This window comes from Sarcophilus harrisii, chromosome 1 (genome assembly GCF_902635505.1).
Source record: "Sarcophilus harrisii chromosome 1, mSarHar1.11, whole genome shotgun sequence".
Lineage (NCBI taxonomy): Eukaryota > Metazoa > Chordata > Mammalia > Dasyuromorphia > Dasyuridae > Sarcophilus > Sarcophilus harrisii.
The window spans coordinates 292628950-292654415 of record NC_045426.1 but is presented as its reverse complement, the minus strand read 5'-3'; the positions used below and the strand labels follow the sequence as shown (position 1 = coordinate 292654415).

The 25466-nt window shown below is 30.9% G+C and overlaps 1 protein-coding gene across 2 annotated transcripts in view; it reads right to left on the bottom strand.

The window, feature by feature from the left end:
- The window catches only part of SYK (spleen associated tyrosine kinase), a 154704-nt gene that overhangs the window by 48631 nt on the left and 80607 nt on the right, over positions 1–25466 (bottom strand). The window contains exons 4-7 of one of the 2 annotated variants that reach the window (XM_031943755.1): positions 12981–13119; positions 3668–3749; positions 3258–3310; positions 1325–1393 (exon numbers count right to left, since the gene is read on the bottom strand). In XM_031943755.1, coding sequence (XP_031799615.1) covers positions 1325–1393; positions 3258–3310; positions 3668–3749; positions 12981–13119 — 343 coding nt within the window. The remainder of the gene's footprint in view (positions 1–1324; positions 1394–3257; positions 3311–3667; positions 3750–12980; positions 13120–25466) is intronic. The other variant, XM_031943761.1, reaches the window with a different exon arrangement.

Genomic DNA, 25466 nt, shown 5'->3' with positions numbered 1-25466 from the left:
CAAAAGGTATTATTCTGATCTGTAGGGATACTGAAACATCTTGACTGGTTGACTACTAAAGATAACAAAATTTCTAAGATAACTACAAACTCTTTACATAATTACATCTAAGATAATTACAAACTCTACTTATTATATGGCAATAAAATAAAAGCTGGATTATATGATAAAGGTTTCCTTCATTCTTTCTAATAAGTACCAAGAAAATAAATTAGGTAGGGGTTTTTTGTCTGTTTGTTTTTGTTTTGGGAGATAGCCTTAATGAATAGATTGAATATACAGAGTATGAATCAGTTAGTGCGCAGGCCATGACCCCAAAGCCAGAAAAATTCACTGATGTCCTATTTAAAAAGATATGGTACGAAGAACAGCCTTTTTTTTTTTTTTTAAGAAATTCCTTGTATATACTGGGAAGAATATAATTGAATTATGCATATTCTTTAGTCTACTCTCCAAGTATACATCGTAATTTCAAGAAGTAAACTATGCTTTACATAGTTTGAGACTCAAATACACATGAAAGGAAATAGACAATTACTAAGTGTTATTAAAATGTATTATTTAGAAGTCATATTTAGGATAAGAATGACTCACATAACTTGTCTTTTAAGTAATTGAGGGGAAAACTTTATTATAGGAAAAACCTAATCACCATGACTAGAATTTTGTGTTATTCACTTTAGAAATCAATCAAATAGAAAAAAGGAAACAAATCAAATATTAAAATTACTGTTTCTTAAATGACTTTTTTTCTATCTCGCAATCTCTACCTTCTCCAATATGTATTTTTAAAAGCTTTAAAGTTTATAGCTATGGTAAAGTGACTATAAGATCTGAAGGCTTTAATTATTTTTTTATATTCAATCACAAAGTCTAATATTTCTTTTTAGTAAAAAAGTTTATCTATATATGTATATGTTACCATAATAATACAAAATTTTACTTTACTAATTAATATTGAAGCTTTATCTCAAAATATCATCTTGTTTCTGATAGGAATAATAATTTCCAATGCAACTACATGCTTTAGTTTGTATTTAAGTAATTACAAAACTAAAAAAATTAAAGACACAAAATAAATAAAAAACTGACATAAAAAGCACAAACTATGCCTAGGATACATCTGAATCACCGTTGACAAAGTTGATGTCAGTTATGATGAAGAATGAAAGTTGAAAAACAGACTGCATTAGGATCTCTACATTGAGAATGTTAGTAGAAAATTATACATTTAACTAGAACAAACAAGAAAAGACATGGATCTGAGTGTGAATACATCCTACCACTTATTCAGAAACCAGCAAACATGATATGCATTAGCCACCTTTTTATTGCCAGCCTTTGGGAAGGAGTATGATTTGATTCTTGAGATAAATCCACCCGTTGACCAACTCTAGAAACCATAATGTCAAAAAGGAACATTAAATTTAAAAAAAAAACAATAGATATCTTCTATGACAGAAGCTTGTTTAACTTGCTTTTAGAAATAATTTTACCAATTAATCCCTTAATTTTCAATTTAATGATCATTTAAAATTTTTTCATCAAAAAGAACTTAAAATCTGTTTTCTTAAAAATGTTTATTTAGAGGCTACATGAGATCTATTACATTAGAAATAGTTTTGTATTACACAGAATTATTCATTCATACAGTTTAAACAAACATCAATACAATGAGTGGAAAGTAAATTTGGCTAGTTATTAAGAGTAAGGGAGCTTTCAGTAAATAGTAAACACAGAGACTGGTATCTATGGGAAGTGACCTAAGTACTGAGCTCCCATCAAATGTATAGCATTCAGGAATAAAAAATTGTAAGAAAAACAACTGTGGCTTTCTGGTGAAAAAATTCTAAACCAGGAAAAATTAACAACATGATTATAATGGACTCAATTTACAAAGAATTTCTAAATTTTCTTGTTTTCTATATTCATGATCCCTGAAGACAGAGGTTAGCTAGATCAGCTCTTATATCTCTCTTTAGATAGTTTGTCTTAAAAACTATAGTTAAGTCTAAAGGAGTCAGAATCTAAAATAAGGAGCAGAAATAAAAGTCCTTTTTCTAAAGGAAGAGGCAGAAAAATATATCATATTAAAGATGCAAGCATCAAAATCTTGGGAAATTTCTTTGGAAGTCAACATCTAAAAGCAGGAAAGAGGGAAGATCTATGGGGAAGTGATAATATTCCTGCAAAAAGAAAAGAAACAGAAGAAGCAGCAGAAGGAAACTAAATCCTACATCCTAGTTTAAGAAAGTTATGTTCCATAGGTCTATGACAGTCTAACCTAACCACCAAAATCAAGGCATATAAAATAATGCAATTATTCTTCTTTGAACTAAGAACATAAGTTATGAATAAGGTAGGGAAAAACCCACTCTCCATACCCTTCCCACATCCTTTAAAAAAATTACCTCTTTGAAATGTAGTAAAATAAGATTCTCCCCTCTCCTCACTCTACACACACAATTGGAAAATTAGGCAGAACTAGGAAGCTCACATAACAATGGGGATAAGTAGAAGTGCCATTGTCCTAGAATCCCAATCATTCTCTATTATAACCTCTTTTGGAGCAATCCTCTGCATACTTCAACTCAGAATGTTCTGCAATTATACTATCAATTTGACATATATATACATATATATAATATGCATACATATGTATATGTAGTTCTTTGAGTATTTCATAGACTTTGTCGACAATAAGTCAGGAGAACTTTCTATCGGAATCTTTTGAACACAACAACTAAGTCAAAAAGGACCAAAGACACTGACCATTATAATTCTACGTCCTTGTAAAAAGATTATGTTTACTGAATTTCCCCCATAAGAACTTTATTAATGTGTTCAAAAGCATCATTAAATATACTATTTAATATTAGTTGATCTTATTCATACAAAAAAATTTAATTTAAATTTGCTACATGAATCCTAAATTTAAAATTTCCAAATTTAATATGAGAAATGTTTTGAACACTAATTGCAGAATTTTTAAACATATATTAACAAAGAAACTCAATCACTAATACCATGACTGAAAAAATATACAATTATATAAATTTTATTCAAAATAATGAACACATTTATTTTAAAACTGATAACAGCCTACTGTTTAATATAATACTCCATGGGAATCCCTATTAATAAAGTAATTTATTCTATAATTTCAGAATGATCATTTCTAAGGTTAGACAAGATTATATTTTTCATTTGCTGATATGTATAAATGTTTAATCTTCACTGATCTTAATAACACTTACCTTAGGATGAGAGGATGGAAGAGGTGGTCGAGACATCCCAAAGTCAATATTACCTATAAAGATATGAAGGACAATTAGTGCTAAAAACAAAACAAAACAAAAAATATTCCTGAATCCCAAATAGTGATTGTGAAATTCACATTATCTTCAAAACACATGCCCCATCTGTTAAAAACTATTTTCCTCCAGATGGTATATCTTCTTACATTCAGCTATTTTTTCATCTATGTATCATGTATCAGTTTTAAAATGTAAAGTTCATGAAATCATAGTTTCCTTTGTTTTTAATTGCTTTCTTAATGCAATTATGGTAAAAGCAATCCCACAAAATTCTAATTTTTTTCAGAGATTTATTTTTGCTTGCTAAAATATACAAAGAATCAAGAAAACCTATTTTATTAATAAGTTACCATTTTCTGAGCCAATTTTCCGACATGGAACTGTAAGAACCCGTAAGAGTCCATCTGGTTTATAGGAATAATGCTCAACCAGCTGTAAATAAAGGAAAAAAAGAGGATGCATGAATAAAGAAGAAGAACATAATACTCTCCAATGGAAATGCAATTAGTGTTTTTGTTTGCAAAGGATATCCCTAAGAAAATTACTTCTTTTTTAGTTTAGTACCAGACTAGGTACCAGACTAACCAAAAGTTAGTAACTTTTTTAGTTACACTGTTAACTCGTGACAAACTTTTTTACTTTGTTCAACTATAAATACTAGTTCTGTACCTTTTATATAGTGCTTTTACTAAATCTACTCCCATTTTACTAAGTCTACTTTATATTTTTTCAATTTGCTATTGTCTTATGAATCAAGACAAAAATTCTCACCTTATATCTCAAAGTCAGACTATTCTAAATTATCTTACTATTGTCATTTTGCTTGTTTGCTTCTGTATTTTTGTATACATAATCCATTCCACTAACAGACTTTTTTTAAAAAGCAAGTATTAAATCATTTTAATCATTGGGCTTTGTAATAGACTTCCTTTTCTTCCCATTTTTTCCCTGTTATTTCTTTTGAGGTTCTTGATTTTTTATGCCTTGATAAAATTTGGCTCAATAAAATATTTTTAGAAGTCTGTTGGTATAGCTAGATGGTATAGTAGATAGAGCACAGTCTTGAAGTCAGGAGGACGGGAGGACTTCAGACACTTAATACTTCTTGGCTATGTGACCTTGAGTCTCTCTCTCTCTATATATATGTATATATGTATGTATCTTCAAATTCTTTCTTGTCTTATCACTATAGTTAGCATTTCTGGGACTATGTTAATTAGTCATGGCAATCATGTACATTTTTATTTCAGATTTTATTAGAAAGGGTTCATTATATAAAATGTATTTTGTCAAATGCCCTCTCTGGGATGTGGAAAGGAGAGAAACAGTTCAAAACTTAAAATGTAACAAAAAATGACAAATTAATTTTTAAAAAGGACTTTAGTGTTTAAAATCCAACATCACTTCCTGTTTAAGACACTAGACTGCAAAAGAAAAAAAAAATCTCTCCTTAATATAGTATTTCTCAAGTGAATAATGATTTAAAACAGTTTTTTTTAAATGACTATATATAGTTTTTATTTCTTCAGAGAACTGCCTGTTCATATAGCTTGACCATTATTAATTAGAAATGACTCATATTCTTATAAATTTGACATAGTTCTCTATATAGTTGCAACACAAGATCTTTATCTAAGAAACTACCCATAAATCTTCTCTACCCCCCATATGCACATACACACAATTTTCTACTTTCTTTCTGATCTTGGCTACATTGATTTTGTTTATATAAAACCTTTTTAATTTAATATAAACAAAATTATCCATTTTATATCTCACACTGCTCTCTCTCTTGTTTATTCTATTTTGACTTTATGTTAGTAAATGGCATAAGATGTTTTATATCTCTTTTTTGTCAGAATGCTTTCCAATTTTACCAATTTTTTTTTACCAAATAGAGAATTCTTATACTAAAAGCTTAAATCTTTACATTTGCCAAACACAAGTTACTATAATCATTTACATACACCTTTTTATTTCTTAGCCTGTACCAGACTGTTTTGACAATTTTTGCCTTAAATATACTTTAGGTTCTGACACTGCTAAACCCCCTTCCTTTACACTTCAAAAAATTAATTCCTTTGAGATTCTTGATCTTTTGTTCTTTCAAATTAATTTTGTTTCTGCTATTTGATTGTTTTCTTTCCTAGATCAATAAAATGTTTTCTGGTACTTTAATTGGAGTGGTATTAGATAAATTTATCATAAATGCCATTTTAAAAAATAGTGGTTGTGCCCATCAATGAACAATGAATATTTCTCCAAATATGTAAATCTTATTTTATTTCTACAAAAGGTATTGTATAATTATGTTTACATAGTTCCTGGGTTTCTCTTGGCAGGTATACTCTCAAGTATTTTATACAGTCTACAAATATTTTAAATGGGTTATCTCTTGTTATTTTTTCTTACAAGATTTTGTTAATAATATATAAAAATGCTGATGATTTTTGTGGGTTTATTTTATATTCTGCTACTTTGGTAAAATTATTGTTTCAACTAGTTTTTTACTTGAATCTCTAAAGATTTTCCAAGTACAGTGTCATATTGATTACAAAAAGAAATTATTTTATTACTTCATTGCCCACTTTGATTCCTTTAATTTTTTTTGTTTTATTGCTATTGTTAGCATTTTAAATACAATATTGAAAAACAATGGACATAATAAACATCTTTATCTCATTCTTGATCTTATTGGGAACATCATGAACTTATCCCCACTAAAAATAATGCTGATGGGTTTTAGGTAGATGTTTCTTATCATTTTAAAAGAAAATCCTTATACCTATGTTCCCAGGTGCTATATTTTGTCCTTTTTTTTTTTTGCATCTCTGGATATGTGTATGATGTTTCTTATCTTTATTATTAATATCATATTAATAGTTTTCCTTATGTTAAAACACTCCTGCAATTCCTAGTATAAATCCCAGTTCTTTGAATATAATATTGTAATCTCCTACCTAGTGATTTATTCAGGACTTTTGATTCATTAATGAAATTGGTATATAATTTTCTTGACTCTTCTTGATTTAGGTACCCAGACCATATCTGTTTCATAAAAGGTATGTAGCACTTCTTCTTTGCCAAATAATTTATATAATGTAAGAATTGGTTAATATTGAAATTAATCTTTAAATCTATCTGGTCCTGATACCTTTTTCTTAGGAAGCTTATTTATGGCCTGTTTAATATTTTTTAAAGATAAGTTTATTCAGATATTCTATTTCCTCTTCTAGTAATCTAGGCAGTTTCTATTTTTTGTAAATTTTCTTCCATTTCATTTAAACTGTTAAATTTATTGGCATATAATTGGGAGAAATAATTCCTAATAATTGCTTGGATTTCATCTCCACAAGTGGTATATCCACTCTTTTCATTCTTGATACTAATAATTTAGTATCTCTTTCTGATCATATAACTAATGGTTTATATATTTTGTTTTTTTTTCAAAAAATCAAATTTTACTTTTAGTATTTTTTTCATACTCAACGTTATTAAATGCACTTTCAAGTAAGATTTTGAATTTGGTATTTTCTTGGGAAATTAAAAGTTGTTCTTTTTCTACTTGAAAAAAAAATCAATATCTAAATCATTAATCTGATCTTCCTATGTTTTTGGTATAAACATTTAAAGAAATGAATTTTCTTCTAATTATTGTTTTTGCTATATCCCCTAGGTTTTTGTATGTAATCTCATTACTGTCATTCTTTTATAGTTATTTACTGTTTTTATGATTTACTTTTTAACCTATTTATTCTTTAATAGTAATAAATTTTTAATTAAATTTACCTAGATTTGAAAGGAAATGGCTGAAGTCTCTCATAACTATAGTTTTGTTTTTTGTTTCTACCTGTGATTCATTTAGTTTTAGTACTGATATTTTATCTATGGTAATTTTTTATCATAATGTAGTTTTCCTGTTTACCTCTTTTAATTGTTCTTTTTAATTCGTTTTAGTTTAACTTTGTCTGAAATTATGATTGCTACCTTTCCTATTTTTTTTTTTTGCCTCAGCTAAAGCATAACAAATTCTATTTTAGTCCTTTATCTTTACTTTATATGTATTTCTCATTTTTAGATGTTTCTTGTACACAACATATTATCAGATTCTGGTTTAGCTCATTCTGCTATTTCCATTTTATGGGTGAGCTCATTCCATTCACATTCAAAATTATAATTACTAATTGCACATTTCCCTCCAATCTATTTCTCTTTTCTACTTCTGTTTATGCTTCTCTCCTTTTCTTTTTACCCTATTTCTCCTCAACTGTCTAATTTATTTTTAACCACTGTTTTTAATTCACACTCCCACTAAGAACCCTTTCCTAATTCTCTCCTCTTATCCTTCTTTTTCTTATCTGCACACCCTTCATTTCATTCCCTCATCCTATTTCTTTATAAGTTAAGAAGACTTTCATACCTTTCTAGATGTATTATTATTCCCCAGTTCTGATGAGAATGAGGTTTTTCCTCCCCTCCAGACTCAGTATTAGTTTTTCCATACATACTGCATTTATTTGGAGAGGATAGCTCCATTTTACGTTTCTCTACCCAAATTTGTTTTTTAGAATCATTCTAGTATATTCAACTCAACACCAAACTTTTTGTGTTGCTCTTTCAAACTATAAAAGTAATGGCAATATTTGTTTGAACTACAGCTATCATTTCCTTATATAAGAAATAAACTTTAAATCACTGATAATTGGGCTTTCCTGTTTTTCTTCTTATGTTTCTCCTAATTCTTTTAGGCCAATTTTCTATTTAGTTCTGGTCTTGTCCTCACATTAATTGGAAGTCTTTTAAGTTCATTAAATATCTTTTTTTTTTCTACACAAGATTCCATTCAACTTTGCTACGTAGTTTATTCCTGGTTGTAAACCATACTCATGTAAACATGAATATGTTTCATGGCCTTTTGGTCTTTTAACATTCTCTTCTGTTTTTTTATTCTTTTAATTTTATTATTTCCTGAAGCTAAGATTGCCTCCTAATACAGCCCCTAGAACTTGTTTTTTTGTTGATTCATTGAATCTGCTCACAGGTATCTGCACTTGCATCAGGACAGACCACTACCCCAAATGATTAGATTTTTTCCTAGCATCTTCCCAAGTTGTCTAAAGACTTAAATACCATTTATTATTTCTTTTAATTATTTCTGCTGCTCAAAATTCATTTTAAATTGTCTGTGGGGTAACATGGGAGAGTTATATTTATACACACACACACACACACACACACACACACACACACACCATAAACTCTCTATTCATTGCCAGAAAATTCTTTGCCTAATCTTTGCCAAAAATAAGATCTTCTTGTACATATATAACTTATGTCAGATTGCTTACTCTCTTGGGAGGGGGAGGTAATGGAATAAGGGAGAAAAAATGTAACACAAAATTTTACAAAAATGAATACTGAAAACTATCTTTACATGTATTGGTAAAAATCAAATATTACTAAAAAAAAAGATCTTCATACTCTTTTATTTCTTTCTATTAAACCTCCTTGAGAACTGATATGGCAAATAATTGTTTGTTTTTTTCCTTAACAATAATCTGTAATGTGCTCAAAGTCCATCAACATTTATCAGATTAAGCACCTTTTCAAATGTCACTATTACAATTCATATTTTTATCATCTATAATATGAAAGCATAGACTCACAATGTTAAATTTTGAAGCATAACTTTAACATATCAGATAACTTATAAATTCTATTTTAAACAAATATATCAGTGATATCTTATATAATTTTTTAAAATTAATTTTATTTTAAAAAACAATAAGAAAACTGAAAAAACAGAAAAGGGATACAAAACAAAATGAAACAAAACAAAAGAGAACTGTCATATGCCCACCAGAACATTAGGGAGGATTCAAAATATATAACAACAAATTACCAGATCAAAAAATTTTATATATATATATATATATATATATATATATTAGTAAAAGAAATTATTTTCATAAGTGTACATCTTTTCCTTACTTCCTTGCAAATTGTTCTTTAGTTCTCTGCTACCCACCATTTTTACTTTAATCTTTTCCCCCCTTTCATATCCCCCACAATTTCCAAGCAGGCTATGGTATATTTGTATATACATTTGTATAAAATAACTACTATTTTTACCTTAACTCTGTCCCAGTCTTTCTTTTGAGGGTCCTATTGTTGATGTCAATCTTAAACATATGATATTCATTTCCCATGTAAAAAAAAATCAACTATTTGTCCATGTTGAGTTTCTTGAAACTGATCTTTGATACTGGCTCTTATATAATAAATTTTCTATTAAGTTCAGGTTTGGTTGATAGAAAGTCCTGAATATCTGTAAGTTTTTTGAATATCCACTTTTTCTCATTCAATATTACAGATAATTTTGCTAGATGTGATATTTTTGGCCACAGACCTAGTCCTTTTGATTGTCAGCAGATGTGATTTCAGGACCTGCTGTCTTTTATTGTGGCGGCTGATGAGTCCTGTTAATTCTAATTGTAGCTCCAGCATATTTGAATTATTTTTTTTCTTGATTCATGTAAATTTTTCTCTTTAATCTGGGGCTTTTGAAATTTGGCAGCAATGTTCCTATGTGTGTTCTACAAAGGATCTCATTGAAGTGGTGCTCCCCACTTGGTTTTTCTATCAAGAGAACCCAGAGCATGGGTTAATCTCCAACCCTGGGTCTTTCTTTCTTCTTGGGTTGAATCAGAAGGACCCCCGTCTGTTCTAAGACTTCTTGATTATTCATCAGTCTATGTTCACCCTGAGTGCAAATCTGTTCTATTTGTGGGGGAAATCTAGAGAGCTCAAAGTTTACCAATCTACCCCACCATCTTCCCAGAGTCTTCCCCAGACAATTATTTCTGTAAATCTGTATGATGATAATTAAAGGTCAGCAGGCTCAGTTCTGCACCTGAGTCACAAACTTCAATACATTCTAGTCATGGTTACCTAAAAATTGTGTGGTGAAAAATTAGGTTGATAATGACTGACATATTATTATTATTATGATAGTTACTACTGAATTTTGTCAGAAAGGAAATATCTTTTTGGAATAACAATAAATGTGTAACTAGTAGTTCATTAATTAAAGTTCTATAGCGATGACTCATGATGCTATAGGGTTGAATTGGTTTTTAAAAGTGATGCTAGTCAAATGCAAGCTCTTACAGGTTCTGTTAAATTAGAAAAATTGAGTACTGGTTTGGTAGAATGCTGTATGGAATACTGTATTGTGTCACTTAGGAAGCAGTATAGCTAAAATTCATGAAGCTTGCCATTAAAGTGTGTGTGTGTGTGTGTGTGTGTGTGTGTGTGTGTGTGTGGCTATAGCAACTCATTAAACCATATATTAAGGTAAAGAGCATGTATATGGTACCCATACAAATGAAACTACAGCTTTTTAAAAAATATTCAAGTTCTTTCTAATGTGTTGATCTATTTATTTTTAAGTAGACTACTGAAAAAGACAGAATTACAAATAAAAGTTCATTTTCCCAGGTAGAAATATTTTCATATTCTGAGAGTTCATTTGTACTATCTTGTATAAGGTTAAAGTGAAAAAAGTAAACCTTAAAGCATTATGTAACGTTACTACTAAAGCAATAAAATAATAATTGGTGATAATGATGACAATGATGATAGTAAGAACACTTTGCAGTCAAATTTTCTGGAACCTCTTTTGGAAATGATTTTCTGGAGATACTCCCCCCATATTTAGGAACACAGATAGACATGATATGAAGAATAATATATGGTTGCAGAATGAAAAATAAAAGTTGCATGTGAACACACCCGAATGAACCATTTTTTTAAAAATGAAAACTTTCATTCCAAAGAACTATAAAGTAACTCACAATTATTTTCACCATTCTTTGACAAAGACTTTAGAACAGACCAAAATTAAGGTGGAATTCATTTGCTTCAAACATTTGTTATCTCTTTGATAGTGTAAATTAAGTATACTTTCAAGCTATAGATGGCAGCAGATTCCACAAATATGGGTGTACTTCAACAATTCAGTCTTTATTACTTCATCCTAGAATGGTTTATTTAATTATAAATACAATGATGCTATTTTAGTATTATTGTCATATTTAATTGAAATAATATTTAATTGAAATATAATTTAATGATAGTATTTAATACAACAATATATGTAAGGTACTTAAAACAGTGATGAGTACTTGATAAGTGCTTATTCCAATTCTCCTTTTCCTTCCTTCCAAATTTAAGTCTATGAACCATCCTCTTTCTTTATGAACACACATACTCACTCTTCTCTATGTTGAATATCTCTTTATTCTTAGGAGAGCTGCCAGAACTCAGGTTATCAGTGCAGCCTGTTTCATCCCTCCTTATTTCTGCTCTCACCAATGAACTCATAGTTTTAGTCTCTATCTAAATACTCAAGGTTAAAATGAGCCTTAGAAATCATCCAGATAAGTCTCTTAATTTTACAGATGAAGAAACTCAGATTCAGATTATAAAGTAGTTATTCATAATCATAAAATTAGTTCCAAGTATCCTGAGGTAAATTTGAAGAGGCACCAAATAAAGAATATTTAGCTCTGGAGATAGATGACTAATTTTTGACTTCTTGCACTAACCAAACAATTGTATTTATGGTTGGTGATGCTGAGTTTAATGTTTAGTTGTTCTGAATCTTCATAGCTCCATTCTGGGGTTAGTAGCTTATTATTTCCTTCCCCAAGTCATTTTACAAATGACAAATTGGGGCAAACAGAGGTAAGTGACTTAGTCACACATCTAGGAAATATATGAGGCCATTTGAACTTAGGAAGACAAGTCTTTCTGACTTCCGGCCCAGCACTCTATCCTTTGTGTCCAGATATCATTGTGCTGATGCCAGAATAGCCTGATGATGGGTCTGCCTGCCTCAAATCTCTCCCCCCTCCAATCCAGTGTATATCTGGTAATGTCACTACCATCTCTAATCAATAAACTTCAGGAGCTTCTGATTGCTACTAGGATCAAATACAAAATGCTCGACATTCAAAGTCTTTCATAACCAACCACCTATATAATATATATTATGCCTTCTATATATTGGGGAGTAAATGTATATACTTGTGATTATATCTTTGCAACAGAATAAACTACAAGGTTTAACCATCAGTCTTATTTTTTATTTCCTTGTCAAAATAAATCCAGCTGATAGTAGCAAAATGAAACTGGGAAGCAAGGGATCACTCCCTAGAATTGATTGAATAGCACAAATGGACCTGGACTCTTGTATAAAAAGTCTAGAAATCTCCCACTTCCCTTAAAAGAACTGGAGAATCCAGGGGGGAAGAATAAAATCTAACTTACCTAACCTTTCAGGCAGTGAAAATTGTGATAATTTATGATGTGAACACACACACACACACACACACACACACACACACTTTTTTTTGTCTGAAAATAAATCAGAATCAATTAAAAAGGTATATCTTTTACTTTATAGGAGCTAATCTAATAGTTATTTCTTATTAATGAAAAAAATGAAATAGAAGGCAATAAACTTGTTCAAGTCACATGAGATATTATATAGCACATCAGATAATATAATAAATTACAAAATTTAATCATCACTATTATTTTCTAAGAGATTAAATGAAGACAAGTTTTAGCGAATGGGACAACCATGTTATTTCATACCTGCCAAAGGGTATCAAACTTTTTTCCATCAGGGATAGAAAGTTTTCCTGTTTTATCTTTATCAATGCGATAATGTAGAACTTTTCCTTCATGGAGTAAACAGAGAGCATATGATCCATTGTTGTCTCTTGCACGGATCCTGAGAAGAACAAAAAACAGAGTCAAACACCCAGTCCCTGTAACTGTCTTTGTTGGATTCTAGAAATGAATAAATGAACAGATGACAAACACTTGGAATTCACATTTGTCAACCTCCAGGTCAGATTCAGTGTTCCAGTGCTCTCACAAAACCACAGAAATAGAGAGGTGGAACAGCTCTCATAAATTACTTAATCTAGCCCCATTATTTTACAGATGAGAAAACTGAAGCCCACAGACACATAATTAGAAAATGGCAGACGCAAGAATCAAGTAAGTTATTCTGACTCCAAAGTTCCTATTCATTCCCTACAACCATCTATTTTCCATGCATCCAAGCTCCTAAACTTCGCAAAATATAAAAATCATAAAACCAAAAAAAATGGTCATGATAAGACTCTGAGAAAATCAATTTCTATTCCCTCATTATATACAAAAGAGAACAGATTCATATAGAGAAAATAATATTTGCCTAAGTGTGTATAATTCAAGAACTTTCCAAAATATTTTAATTAGCCATGGAATTTCAATACTACAATTATTTTAAATGTTTCAGTCAACTCAAATATCTAATCTTCCTAATGATGGTTAATTTAAGATAGAAGGAGTAGGACAAAGAAATAGCTAAATAAATTCTAGTATCTTGTCACTCTACTGAAGCATTAAAAATGCTCATAAAGAAAAGCATTCATATCAGGAAGAAGTCAGGCTGATACCTTATTAAGAAAAAAAAAAAAAGAGTACTAGCTGGTTTAATATGCAAAGATTCCCTCCATTCTCTTTTTATTTTTTCGGTGAGTTAACAAGAAGAAAGATCTTATATCACTAATAATTACAAAGGTGTAGTGATGAATTTAGAGTCATACAACCTAGAGAATTAAATAAAAGGACCTAAGGAAGTCATTATTGCTGACTAGTAGTGATAGAATTTTAACTGAGCTATTTTACATCCAAAAAGATGATGTTATCAAATTACTGCACTCAATATGCCAGCAAATTTGGAAAACTCAACAGTTGCTAGTAGATTGGAAAAGAGCAGTTTATGTCCCAATCCTAAAGAAAAGCAATGCAAAAGAAAGTTCAAAACATCCAACAACTGTGCTCATTTCACCCACCAGCTGGGTTATACTTAAGATTCTGCAAGCCAGGCATTAGCAACAGATAAACCAAAAATGACCAGAAGAGCAGGCTGGTTTTCAAAGAGGCAAAGGAACCAGTGATCAAACTACCAACTTTCATTGGATTATGGAGACAGCAACATGTACTTTGTTTTACTGACTACACTAAAGCCTTTGATTGTGTGGATCACAACAAAATGTGACAAGTTCTCAAAGACATGAGAGTATCAGATCACCTTCCATGTTTCCTGAGATATCTGCATGTGAGCCAAGAAACAATAATTAGAAACAAACATGGAACAATTGATTGGTTTGAGCCTGGAAAAGGAGTACAACAAAGCTATATATTGTCACTTTATTTATTTAATTTATATGCAGAGTATATCATGTGAAATATCACTGTGAATCAAAAATCAAAATTAAATTTGCCAAGAGACATATCAATTTCAAATATGCAGACTATACTATTCTAATTACAGAAAGTGATAAAAGGGAGAGGTAAAAGTTGGCTTGAAGTTTAACAAAAATAAACAAGCAAAAAACCCTGCCAAGACCATAGCAATATCACTTTATGGCAAAGGAAGTAAAAAATGTAAGTGGCGTAAAATTTTGTAATTTTTGCACCCAAAGATAACTGCAGATGATGACTGCAACTATGAAATTAAAAGATGCTTGCCTCTTGGAAGGAAAACTTATGGAAAGTCTAGACAGCATGCTAAAAAAGCAAAGACAACAACTTGCTGACAAAGGTCCAACTAATCAAAGCTATAGTTTTTTTTTTTTTTTCCCTTAATAATAATGTATGGCTAAGAAAGTGTAGGTAAAGCTAAGTGCCATAAAATCAGTGCTTTAAAATTGTGATGCTGTAGAGTCCTTTCAACAGAAAAGAAATCAAATCAGTCAATACCAAAATTATTAATTCATACTGTTCACTGTAAGATTAAATATTAAGCTGAAGCTTTAATATGTTGTCTGTATAATAAGAAGATAGGAGTCATTGAAAAAGAACCTCATGTTGAGAAAGACTGAAGGTAGACAGAGTGAGATGGCAGAGGATGAAAAGAAATACAGTTGAAATGTATTCCTAAAAGGAAATAAAGAGAGTATGCAGAAGAAATAGATCCTTTGGGTCTATTTATCATTTTCTTTAAAGTCTTCAATTAAAAAAAAAAGCACTAATCTTAGAAAATTGCATTCTATGTTCATATGTTCTTAAGTGTGTATGAAAGCAGATAAAAACTCAGTTTTGAAAAGCCTGACAATAAGAAAATACTGTCACCAACAAAGTCAGTTACTCACAATGATGAATTTTTAGCATGACCAGAAACCAATAGCAGCTGACAGGATGTTAAAGAAGGAAACTCACAGGCCTGATATCAAAGGAATTTAAGTTCATGATATTAATGGCTTCAATAAGTGTGGAACATCTGCTAGTCACAGGCAGACTCTGAAAGGTGCCATTGTTTTCATTCTTTTCCCTTAAAAACATAAAAACTGTTTATTGATTTCTTTTTATATGCAATACAGTCATTTCTACAAACAGAACCTCTCTTCCCTTCTAGAGTGAGCTATTTACTGTAACACAGAAAAACCATTTATCAAAAAATGCCTAGTCCAGTGACCACATGTGCCGGTATAGATATTATTCTGCCATAATCATCTCCCACTTCTTTGTGAAAAGAAGGGAGATATATTATATTAACTGTCTTCAGTTTATCACTAATATGTTATTTTATTGATATGATTTTCTGTTCTCTTCTTTTTAATCATATCAGCTAAGGAATTTATCCATTATATTATATGAGTCTAAAAACCAGCTTTAATTTTATTTATCATTTTTATGGGGGGGGTTGTTTCTAATTTACCCATTTCCCTCTAATTTTAATATCTTCCCTTTTGTGATTATTTTAGGATTGTTTATTTACTGGTTTTCCAAAATATTTCAACATATTCAATTTACTAATTCTTTTTCTACTTTGTTAATGTATGTTTCTAAAATTATAATTTTCTTCTTGAAGACCACTTTAATTGTATCCCAGAAATTTTTGCATGTTTTTTTTCATTTATCAACTGTTTCTATGATTTGTCCTTTGACCTACTTATTATTTAGGATTTCATTGTTAAGTCGTTTTTGGTCTATATTTTTCATTTGTATGTAACCTAGATAATGTTTCCTTTATGTAGTTGGATGAAGGCATTTGGTGTGTATATATTACTTACTAGTATTGGTCTGTTTTCCATGATATCTTTCAGCATCAGTTTCCTTGTCATTTTAATTTTTTGAATTTTTTTTGCTTTTTTAATATTACATTAATATGTAATAGTAATAATGCTCCTGTTTTTTAGATTCACCTGATTTATTGCCAATTTTTCAACTCTTCATTTTACTTTTTGTATGTTTTTTAAAGTGTTTTTCTTGTAAGCAATAGAATGTAAGGTTTTGTTTTCTTATCTGAGCTGTCATTCTATTTCATTTATTGGATTGTTTAATCCACTCAGTTACAATTTTAAGAATGAGGTTTATATTCTCCTCCAGCTCTCTAATACTATTTTTTCAAGTTATGATTTTTCCTCTTCCTTTGTAAACATAACAAAATGTTCCTTTAATTAATTTAACAGAGTTATTGTTTAAAATGATTCTTCAATTAAATTCTTTGAGATTATCAGAAATCATTAGAGTAGACTTGAAAATCACTTTCTGAAATGTGCTCTTCCCACTCAGATCAAAGTTACTCCTTTTCCTACTCTTATTACTTAGGGAACACATTTTTGCCAACAGAAAAATACATTCAAAAATCCCTTACCCAAAAAATAGAATGCTATTAAAACAGAGGAGTAACCAAAAAAATCATGTTTATTATTCATTAACTTAACTGTCCAATATTCTTGAATTCTCTAACTAATTTCTGGTTTATCAGGATCAGTATTATTTTGTGTTATCAATAAATATAAATCATAATTTAGCTTTGCTAGATTTGTTTCCTAATACAAGGTAGAACAACCACCTTTGATATAGGTGAAGTTTGTATGTCTTGGCAATTTAATTTTCACTACTAAAGATCTGACATGGAAATAATACAATTCCACTCTCTGTCTAATAAACTATTCCCATAATGGTTCAAATGCATGTAGCATTTTTAAAGGGTTCAAAGCAATACCCTTACAATAACCATGGCAATAAGTGTTGAAATTACAAAGACAAAACAAAATTTAGTTTCTTTCCTGAAGCAGTTTTTATTCAACCAAAATTGCAAGTATTATTTTGCAAATTTTGGAGAATAAGAGATTGAGGTTCTAAAAGTTGAAATTTGTTAATGGTCCTACACAACTAGTGTCTACCATGAGATTCTAACATGGATATCGTGGGATCAAGTCCTTTGTCTGTCTTGCACAAAACATAATACTTCTCTGAATTTAAAGTAAAGAAGCTACAAGATGAAGCTTACAAAACCTGGCTTCACTCCATCAGAAAAATCAATGATTTAAAGTATTCTGAACTCTAGTTCAAGAGTGAAGGAAGAAATTTCCCTCCTCTTCTCAATTGATAAAATCATAGAATGTAATCACACAAGATGAAATTTTATGATGTAAATAGGATGTCTCTATGCTTGTGATTCTTTTACTAAGTGGAGTCTTTGATTCAGTCAATGAGGAACTCCTCAGTTGGCTGAGCAAACTATCTATCTTTCTAGCAGCTCTAAATGGTTAAATGAATTTAATTAATACTTTGAAATTCAGGCTCAACAGCACTTCGTGAAGGCAGACTCTTTACTTATAGTAGTAACTAGAAAGAAGAAAAGGTACTTTGTATCTGCTGCCCTGTCTTGTTTCAACTCTATGGAATAAAATGTTCTGCCCAGGATATACTCATAACTTCTAAATTCTGCCCAAGATACACTTATAACTTCTAAATTCACCACCATGCTGCTAACATAAGCCTTAACTAAATCCACTCCCTCTGATTGAGAGACTGGAGGACAGAGTACCATATTTTGTCCAATCCCTTCTCTTATGGAGGGGAAAAGCACTTTGCACTTTGCATCTGACGTTAAAATTAAAATTAAAATTAAAAGGACATCAAGATGTCTGATGCCTGGTTTCAACTCCACAGAATGGGATGCTCCTGCGCTCACTACATCTCTATAGCCCATTCCACCCTAATCCCTGTTTCTTTTCTCTTTTGTGTGTTGTTTCCCCCCTTAGATTATACATTTAAAATAGTTTTTCTTATTAACTACATATCCAGACTTACCATATCATATGTGCTTAATAAAAATTTATTGGATTAGATTGGGTTTTAATCTCCTACTCCATATCACCATAATTAATGAACTAGCAGGGGATAAGGCATCTAGCACATGCACATGAGTGCATGCACAGGCACATATGCATGCACGTGCACACACACACACATACACATACACACCCACACACCCTCCCACACACACACCAGAGGAAGTGTTGTTATTGCATATAATATACTCCTGGTTCTGTTCACTTTTCACTTATAAAATCTTCTTATAAGTCAGCCATATAAGTTTTCCCAGGTTATTCTAAAACTATTCCCTTCATCATTTTTTAAAAAATAATAATATTCCCTCACAATTATATACCACAACTTATTCAGTCAATCCTCAAATGATGGGTCTCCCGTCAATTTTCAATTATTTGTCACCACAAAAAAGTTGCTTCAAAAACTGTATGTGTATATGTATATATGTATATATGGATGGATTATATATATCCATCCATATATACTCCACCAACTGGAGTATGGCAACTCTACCAACAGTGCATTAATGTAACAGAAATATTGTAATCATGATTAACTGTGAAAGACTAAGCTACTCTGATCAATACAATGATCCAACAGAAGCAGCTACACCCAAAGAAAGAACACTAGGAAATGAACGTAAACTGCTTGTATTTTTGTTCTTCTTCCCAGGTTATTTATACCTTCTAAATCCAATTCTCCCTGAGCAACAAGAAAACTGTTCGGTTCTGCAAACATATATTGTATCCAAGATCTACTGTAATCTATTTAACATGTATAGGACTGCTTGCCATCTTGGGGAGAGGGTGGAGGGAGGGAGGGGAAAAATCAGAACAGAAGTGAGTGCAAGGAATAATGTTGTAAAAAATTACCCTGGCATGGGTTCTGTCAATAAAAAGTTATTTAATAAAAAAAAAAATACAATGATCCAAGAAAATTCCTTTTTTTCTATTTTTTTCTGATTATACATGTACATTAATTTTTAAAATAAAAATTTTCTTAATGAATCATGTTGGGAGAGAAAAATCAGAAGAAAAGGGAAAAATCACAAGAGAAAAAACTGAAAAAAAAAGAAAAAAATTGAACATATTATGATTTACATTCAGTTTCCATAGTTCTCTCTCTGCATGCAGATAACATTTCTATCCAAAGTTTATTGAAATTGCCTTGGATCACTGAACTGCTGAGAAGAACCAAATATTTCATAGTTGATCATTGCACAATCTGGCTGTTACTGTGTATAATATATTTCTGGCTCAGCATCAGTTCATGTAAATCTTTCCAGGACTTTCCAAAATATTTTTATAAAAAAATAATATTTCATTACCTTCATAACCCATAACTTATTCAGCCATTTTCCAATTGATGGGCATCTACTCACTTGTGTGGGTCCTTTTCTCTCCTTTATGATTTCCTTGGGATATGGACTCGGTAGTGACACTACTGAACCAAAGGGTCTGAAGAATTTTATAACCCTTTGAGCATAGTTCCAAATTGCTCTCTAGAATGGTTGGATTATTTCACAAGTCCATCAACAAAACATTAGTGTCCCAGTTTTCCCACATCCCCTCTAATAGGTGGTACCTGAGAGTTGTTTTAATTTGCATTTCTCTAATTAATACTGTTTTAGAGTATTTTTTCATATGCCTATAGATGGCTTACTTTCATTATCTAAAAATTGTCTATTCACATTCTTTGACCATTTATCAGTTAGGGGAAATCCAAGACAATTTCAAAGAACCCATTATGAAAAATACTGTCTGATTATAGATCAAAATATTTGTTTTGCTTTGTTTTTCTTGCTTTTTGTGTGTGATATGGCTATTATGAAAATATATTTTTCATAATGTCACATGTGTAATTGATATAATATTATATGTTTTCTCAATTAGTGGAAGAGGTGCTGAAGGGAAAGAAAGAATTTGGAACTCAAAACGTAAAAAGAAGGAGAATGCTAGTGAAAAATAAGAGGAAAAATTATATTACAACTTTATGTCTTTCTGCTGGCTGGTCATATGCTTAGAATGCTCTTCCTCTTCTCCTCAGCCTCAAGAAACCCATGGTGAAATATTTCTTTGGCAATAGTACACCACTTGAATAATATCTACTTGATATCTTTTTCTTTCACTACATGATCAACCTAAATCCTGGGTTTTGTTCCTCAGTTATTACATACATATCATCATTATTTACATATACTATTGACTACTTATGCCATTTGTTCTAACTCAATTTTCATTTTTCATTCTTTCACTCACAACAATAAAGAACTTGAGAGAATATCAATGTTAAAAAAAAGTTTTCATGTTAAGGAACAGCTTGGGACTACTGAAAGCATTATGTAAATTTCCCACAATTCCATTTTGTACCTAGTTTATTGTCCATCAGATGTGTTTTACTATTAAATATGTATTGATTTACTAATATCCAACTGAATATCATAATATGTGCATTAAATTTTATTTACCCATGTATTCTTTTTCCACATAGATTGTTGTATTCTTTTAACTGGTAATAAATTATTAAGGAATATTCTTGATTTTGGATATTTTGTCAGAGAAAGGAAGCAGTAGTGCATTCACCTTTTTAATTTTTAATATTGTAATTTGTTTTTTTAAACCAAATTTATTAATAATTTATTAATCTTGGTTTTTTCCACAAAAGTAGGCATTATTTTTATGTGTTGGTTCAATTTTTTACTTTCAGTTTTGTTCATCTTTCCTTTGATTTTCAGTTTCCATTTTGGTGTTTAATTGGGGGGGTCCTTAATTTGTTGTTTTTCTAGTTTTTATTTTAGTTTCATGTCCAATTCACTGATTTACTCTTTTATTTATATATGTGTTCAGAGACGTAATTTTTCCCCACCTATTAAATGCCATGCCCAAATCATGGATTCACTTTTTTTTTTTTTTTTTTGCTGAGGCAATTAGGGTTAAGTAACTTGCCCAGGGTTAAACAGCTATGAAGTGTTAAGCGTCTGAGACCAAATTTGAATTCAGGTCCTCCTGAATTCAGGGCTAGTGCTCTATCCACTGTGCCTCCTTGCTGTCCCATGGATTCACTATTTTTCTCCTTTACTGATACACACATTTAGAGATATAAAATCTCTCCTAAGTATTGCTTTGGTTGCATCCCACAAATTTTAGTATATTGTGTCATTATGATCATTATCTTAAACAAAACTACTGATTTTTTTCTATTTGTTCTGACACACTCATTCTTCAGAAATAGATGATTTAGTTTTCAATTAATTTTTTATCTAGACAGGAAAAAATAATGATGATTGTTGGAGGGGATGCGGGAAAACTGGGACATTGATGCATTGTTGGTGGAGTTGTGAACTAATCCAACCATTTTGGAGAGTAGTTTGGAACTATGCTCAAAAAGTTATCAAACTGTGCATACCCTTTGATCCAGCAGTGTTACTACTGGGCTTATATCCCAAAGAGATTATAAAGAAGGGAAAGGGACCTGTATGTGCACGAATGTTTGTGGCAGCCCTTTTTGTAGTGGCTAAAAACTGGAAACTGAATGGATGTCCATCAGTTGGAGAATGGCTGAATAAATTGTGGTATATGAAAATTATGGAATATTACTGTTCTGTAAGAAATGACCAACAGGATAATTTCAGAAAGGCCTGGAGAGACTTACACGGACTGATGCTGAGTGAAATGAGCAGGACCAGGAGATCATTATATACTTCAACAACAATACTATATGATGACCAGTTCTGATGGACCAGGCCATCCTCAGCAACGAGATCAACCAAATCATTTCTAATGGAGCAGTAATGAACTGAACTAGCTATGCCCAGAAAAAGAACTCTGGGAGATGACTAAAAACCATTACATTGAATTCCCAATCCCTATATTTATGCACACCTGCATTTTTGATTTCCTTCACAAGCTAATTGTACAATATTTCAGAGTCTGATTCTTTTTGTACAGCAAAATAACGTTTTGGTCATGTATACTTATTGTGTATCTAATTTATATTTTAATATATTTAACATCTACTGGTCATCCTGCCATCTAGGGGAGGGGGTGGGGGGGTAAGAGGTGAAAAATTGGAACAAGAGGTTTGGCAATTGTTAATGCTGTAAAGTTACCCATGTATATATCCTGTAAATAAAAGGCTATTAAATAAAAAAAAAATTTTTTTTAATCTACATTTCCACAGCTTTGTAATGAATGTATGTTTGTAGCGTTGTAATACAGAGAGAGCACATTTAGTATTTCTGCTTTTCTTTGAAAAAATTTTATGCCCTAATAAATATTAATTTTAATGAAGATGCTATCTACTCCACAGGTCTATCATATATAGCTTTTATAAAAATTACATTAATCTCCCTCACTTCTTTCTTATTTTATCATTAGATTTATCTAGTTCTGTAAATGGTAAATTGAGTTCCTCCACTAGTACAATTTTACTATTTCCTTCTATAACTTATTTAACTTTTCCTTTAAGGATTTCTGTGCCATGTGTGTATGTATCTGTGTGTGTGTGTGTGTGTGTGTGTATTAGAAACATAGATATATTTCTGTAGTATTGATATTATGTCATTGTCCATTTTTTAGCAAAATGCAATTTCCCTGAGATCCTTTAATTAGGTTTATTTTTATTTTTTTCCTTTTTCAGAGATGATGAGTTCTTATCCCTATCATTAAAAAAAAAAAAAAACACACACACACACACACATTTGAAGTATAACAGATTCTTTTCCAGCCCCTTATTTTAACAGTTTCTATATTTCTATTGCAAGTGTGTTTCTTGTAAACAACAGATAGTTGATATCTGATTTCTAATCTACTCAACAATCCTCTTCCTTTTATGGGTCATTTTGTCCCATCTATATTTATAGTTATTATTACTATTTTTTCATCCTATTTTCTACTCTTTATTTTCTGTCTCGGTTTTTATACTTTTTCTTTTCAAAAGTCTTTTTTTTTGTTTCTTACCACTAATTCTTTTAATCTGTCTTTCTTCCTATCATCTCTCATCCCTTGCTCTTATCTCTTTCACCCCTTACTTATCTGTAGAGTAAGATATATACTATACCCAAATGAGTATGCATTCTTTCCTAAGTGAATCAGTATAAGTGAGGTTCAAGCATTGCCCACCCCACCTCCAATTTACCTATCGTAATAATAATAATAATAATAATGTCTTCTTTGAATGTCTCTTTAAGTGAGATAATGTTCCCATTCTTCTCCCTTCCCCATTCTCCTAATCCATTCTGGTTTCTCATACCTCCATATTTTGGGGGAAATAACCCCAACATAATCAACTTAGATGTTCCCTCTGTCTATGTAGATTCCTTCTATCTGCTGTAATAATTATAAAGTTTTTAAGAGTTACAGGTATTATCTATCTATCTATCTATTTATAGATAGATAGATAGATATGTAAACAATTTAAGCTTGAGTCCTTTGTGATTTTTCTTTCATTTTTCTCATTCATACCTCTCTTGAGCTTTGTATTTCAATTTTCTTTTTAAACCTTTTTTTTAAATCAGAAATGCTTGAAGGCATTCTGTTTAATTAAATGCCCATCTTTTCCCCAAAAGGATTATATTCTTGCTGAATAACTTATTCTTGGTGATAATCCTACCTCCTTGGCATTCCAAAATATCATATTTCAAATCCAATAGTCCTTAAACATGAGAACTGATTTTGACTAGGGTTCTAGGTCATTTGAACATTTACTGTTAGCAATATTTCTTCTAGACCTGGGAGCGCTAGATTTGACTACAATACTACTTAGGAGTATTTATTTTGGGATCACTTTCATAAAGTAATTGGTGGATTTTTGTATTTTTATTTTATGCTCTTGTTCTAAAATATAGGGACAGTTTTCCTTTATAATTTCTTGAAATATGATGTTTAACCTCCTTTTTTTTTCAATCATAGCTTTCAGGTAGTACAATAATTCATAAATTATCTCTTTGATCTATTTTCCATATCATACATATTTCCAATATATATTCACATTTTCTTCTATTTTTTATTCTTTTGACTTTGTTTCTTAATATCTCATAGTCATCCCAATTCTACTTTTTAAGGAATTATTTTCTTCAGTGAGCTTTTGTACCTGCTTTTTTTTCCTGTGGTGGTCATTTATGTTTGGCCAATTTCTGATTATTAAAATAACTTTCTAGTTTTTTCCAGGAATTCCTGTTGGGCTTTTATGCAATTTGCATTTTTTCTGAGACTCTACTTATAGCTGTTTTCACATTCTTGTAATCTTTGAAGTTTTTTCTTAAGCTTTTCTGTCACAATAGTAGATTATCATGATCAAGGACTTTTTTGTTGTTTGTTCATTTCTCAGTCTATTCCTTGACTTGGAATTTTATGTTAAAGTTGGGCTCTGACCACCTGTGGGGAGAAAGGACTGGCCTCTTCCAACCTTCAGGTTTTTCATGTTATTGTTTTCAGAACTGATTCTGCAATTTTGAAAGTTTTTGATGCTTTCAAGATGTGGTTATCCCAGAAGATATTTGGTCTCTGCTTTTATCTTCAATGCTCTGTTTCTTATCTAGGAAGAGTCTCTGATCCCTTACAGGCAAGAGGACTATTGCTCCTCATAGCCCCTGCTCCCTCGAGATTCCCTTGGAATTGAATTGGAATGGAATTGAAAGCTGGAAGTAGGTATGGACAATGGAACTGGCAAAATAGTGCCCTGTTCTGTGCCAAATGCTAGCACAAGGGTCATGTTTTCTCCTTACCAACTGTCCAGTCCTATTACTATGAGAGTCTAAAGCTGCTGCTCCTGGGGCTTTCACAAGAACCAAGTTCTGTAACTCATGTTACTATGTAATGTATGTTGCAAGTTAGCACCCACTTAAGTGCCATAAATCTATCCTTTCAGAGTTGTCTTGGAGAGTGGGGAGGATTCTGCGAAGATGGTGGCAAATTTCAAGCTCTCTGGATGTCCCCCACAAAGAGAACACGTTTGTGC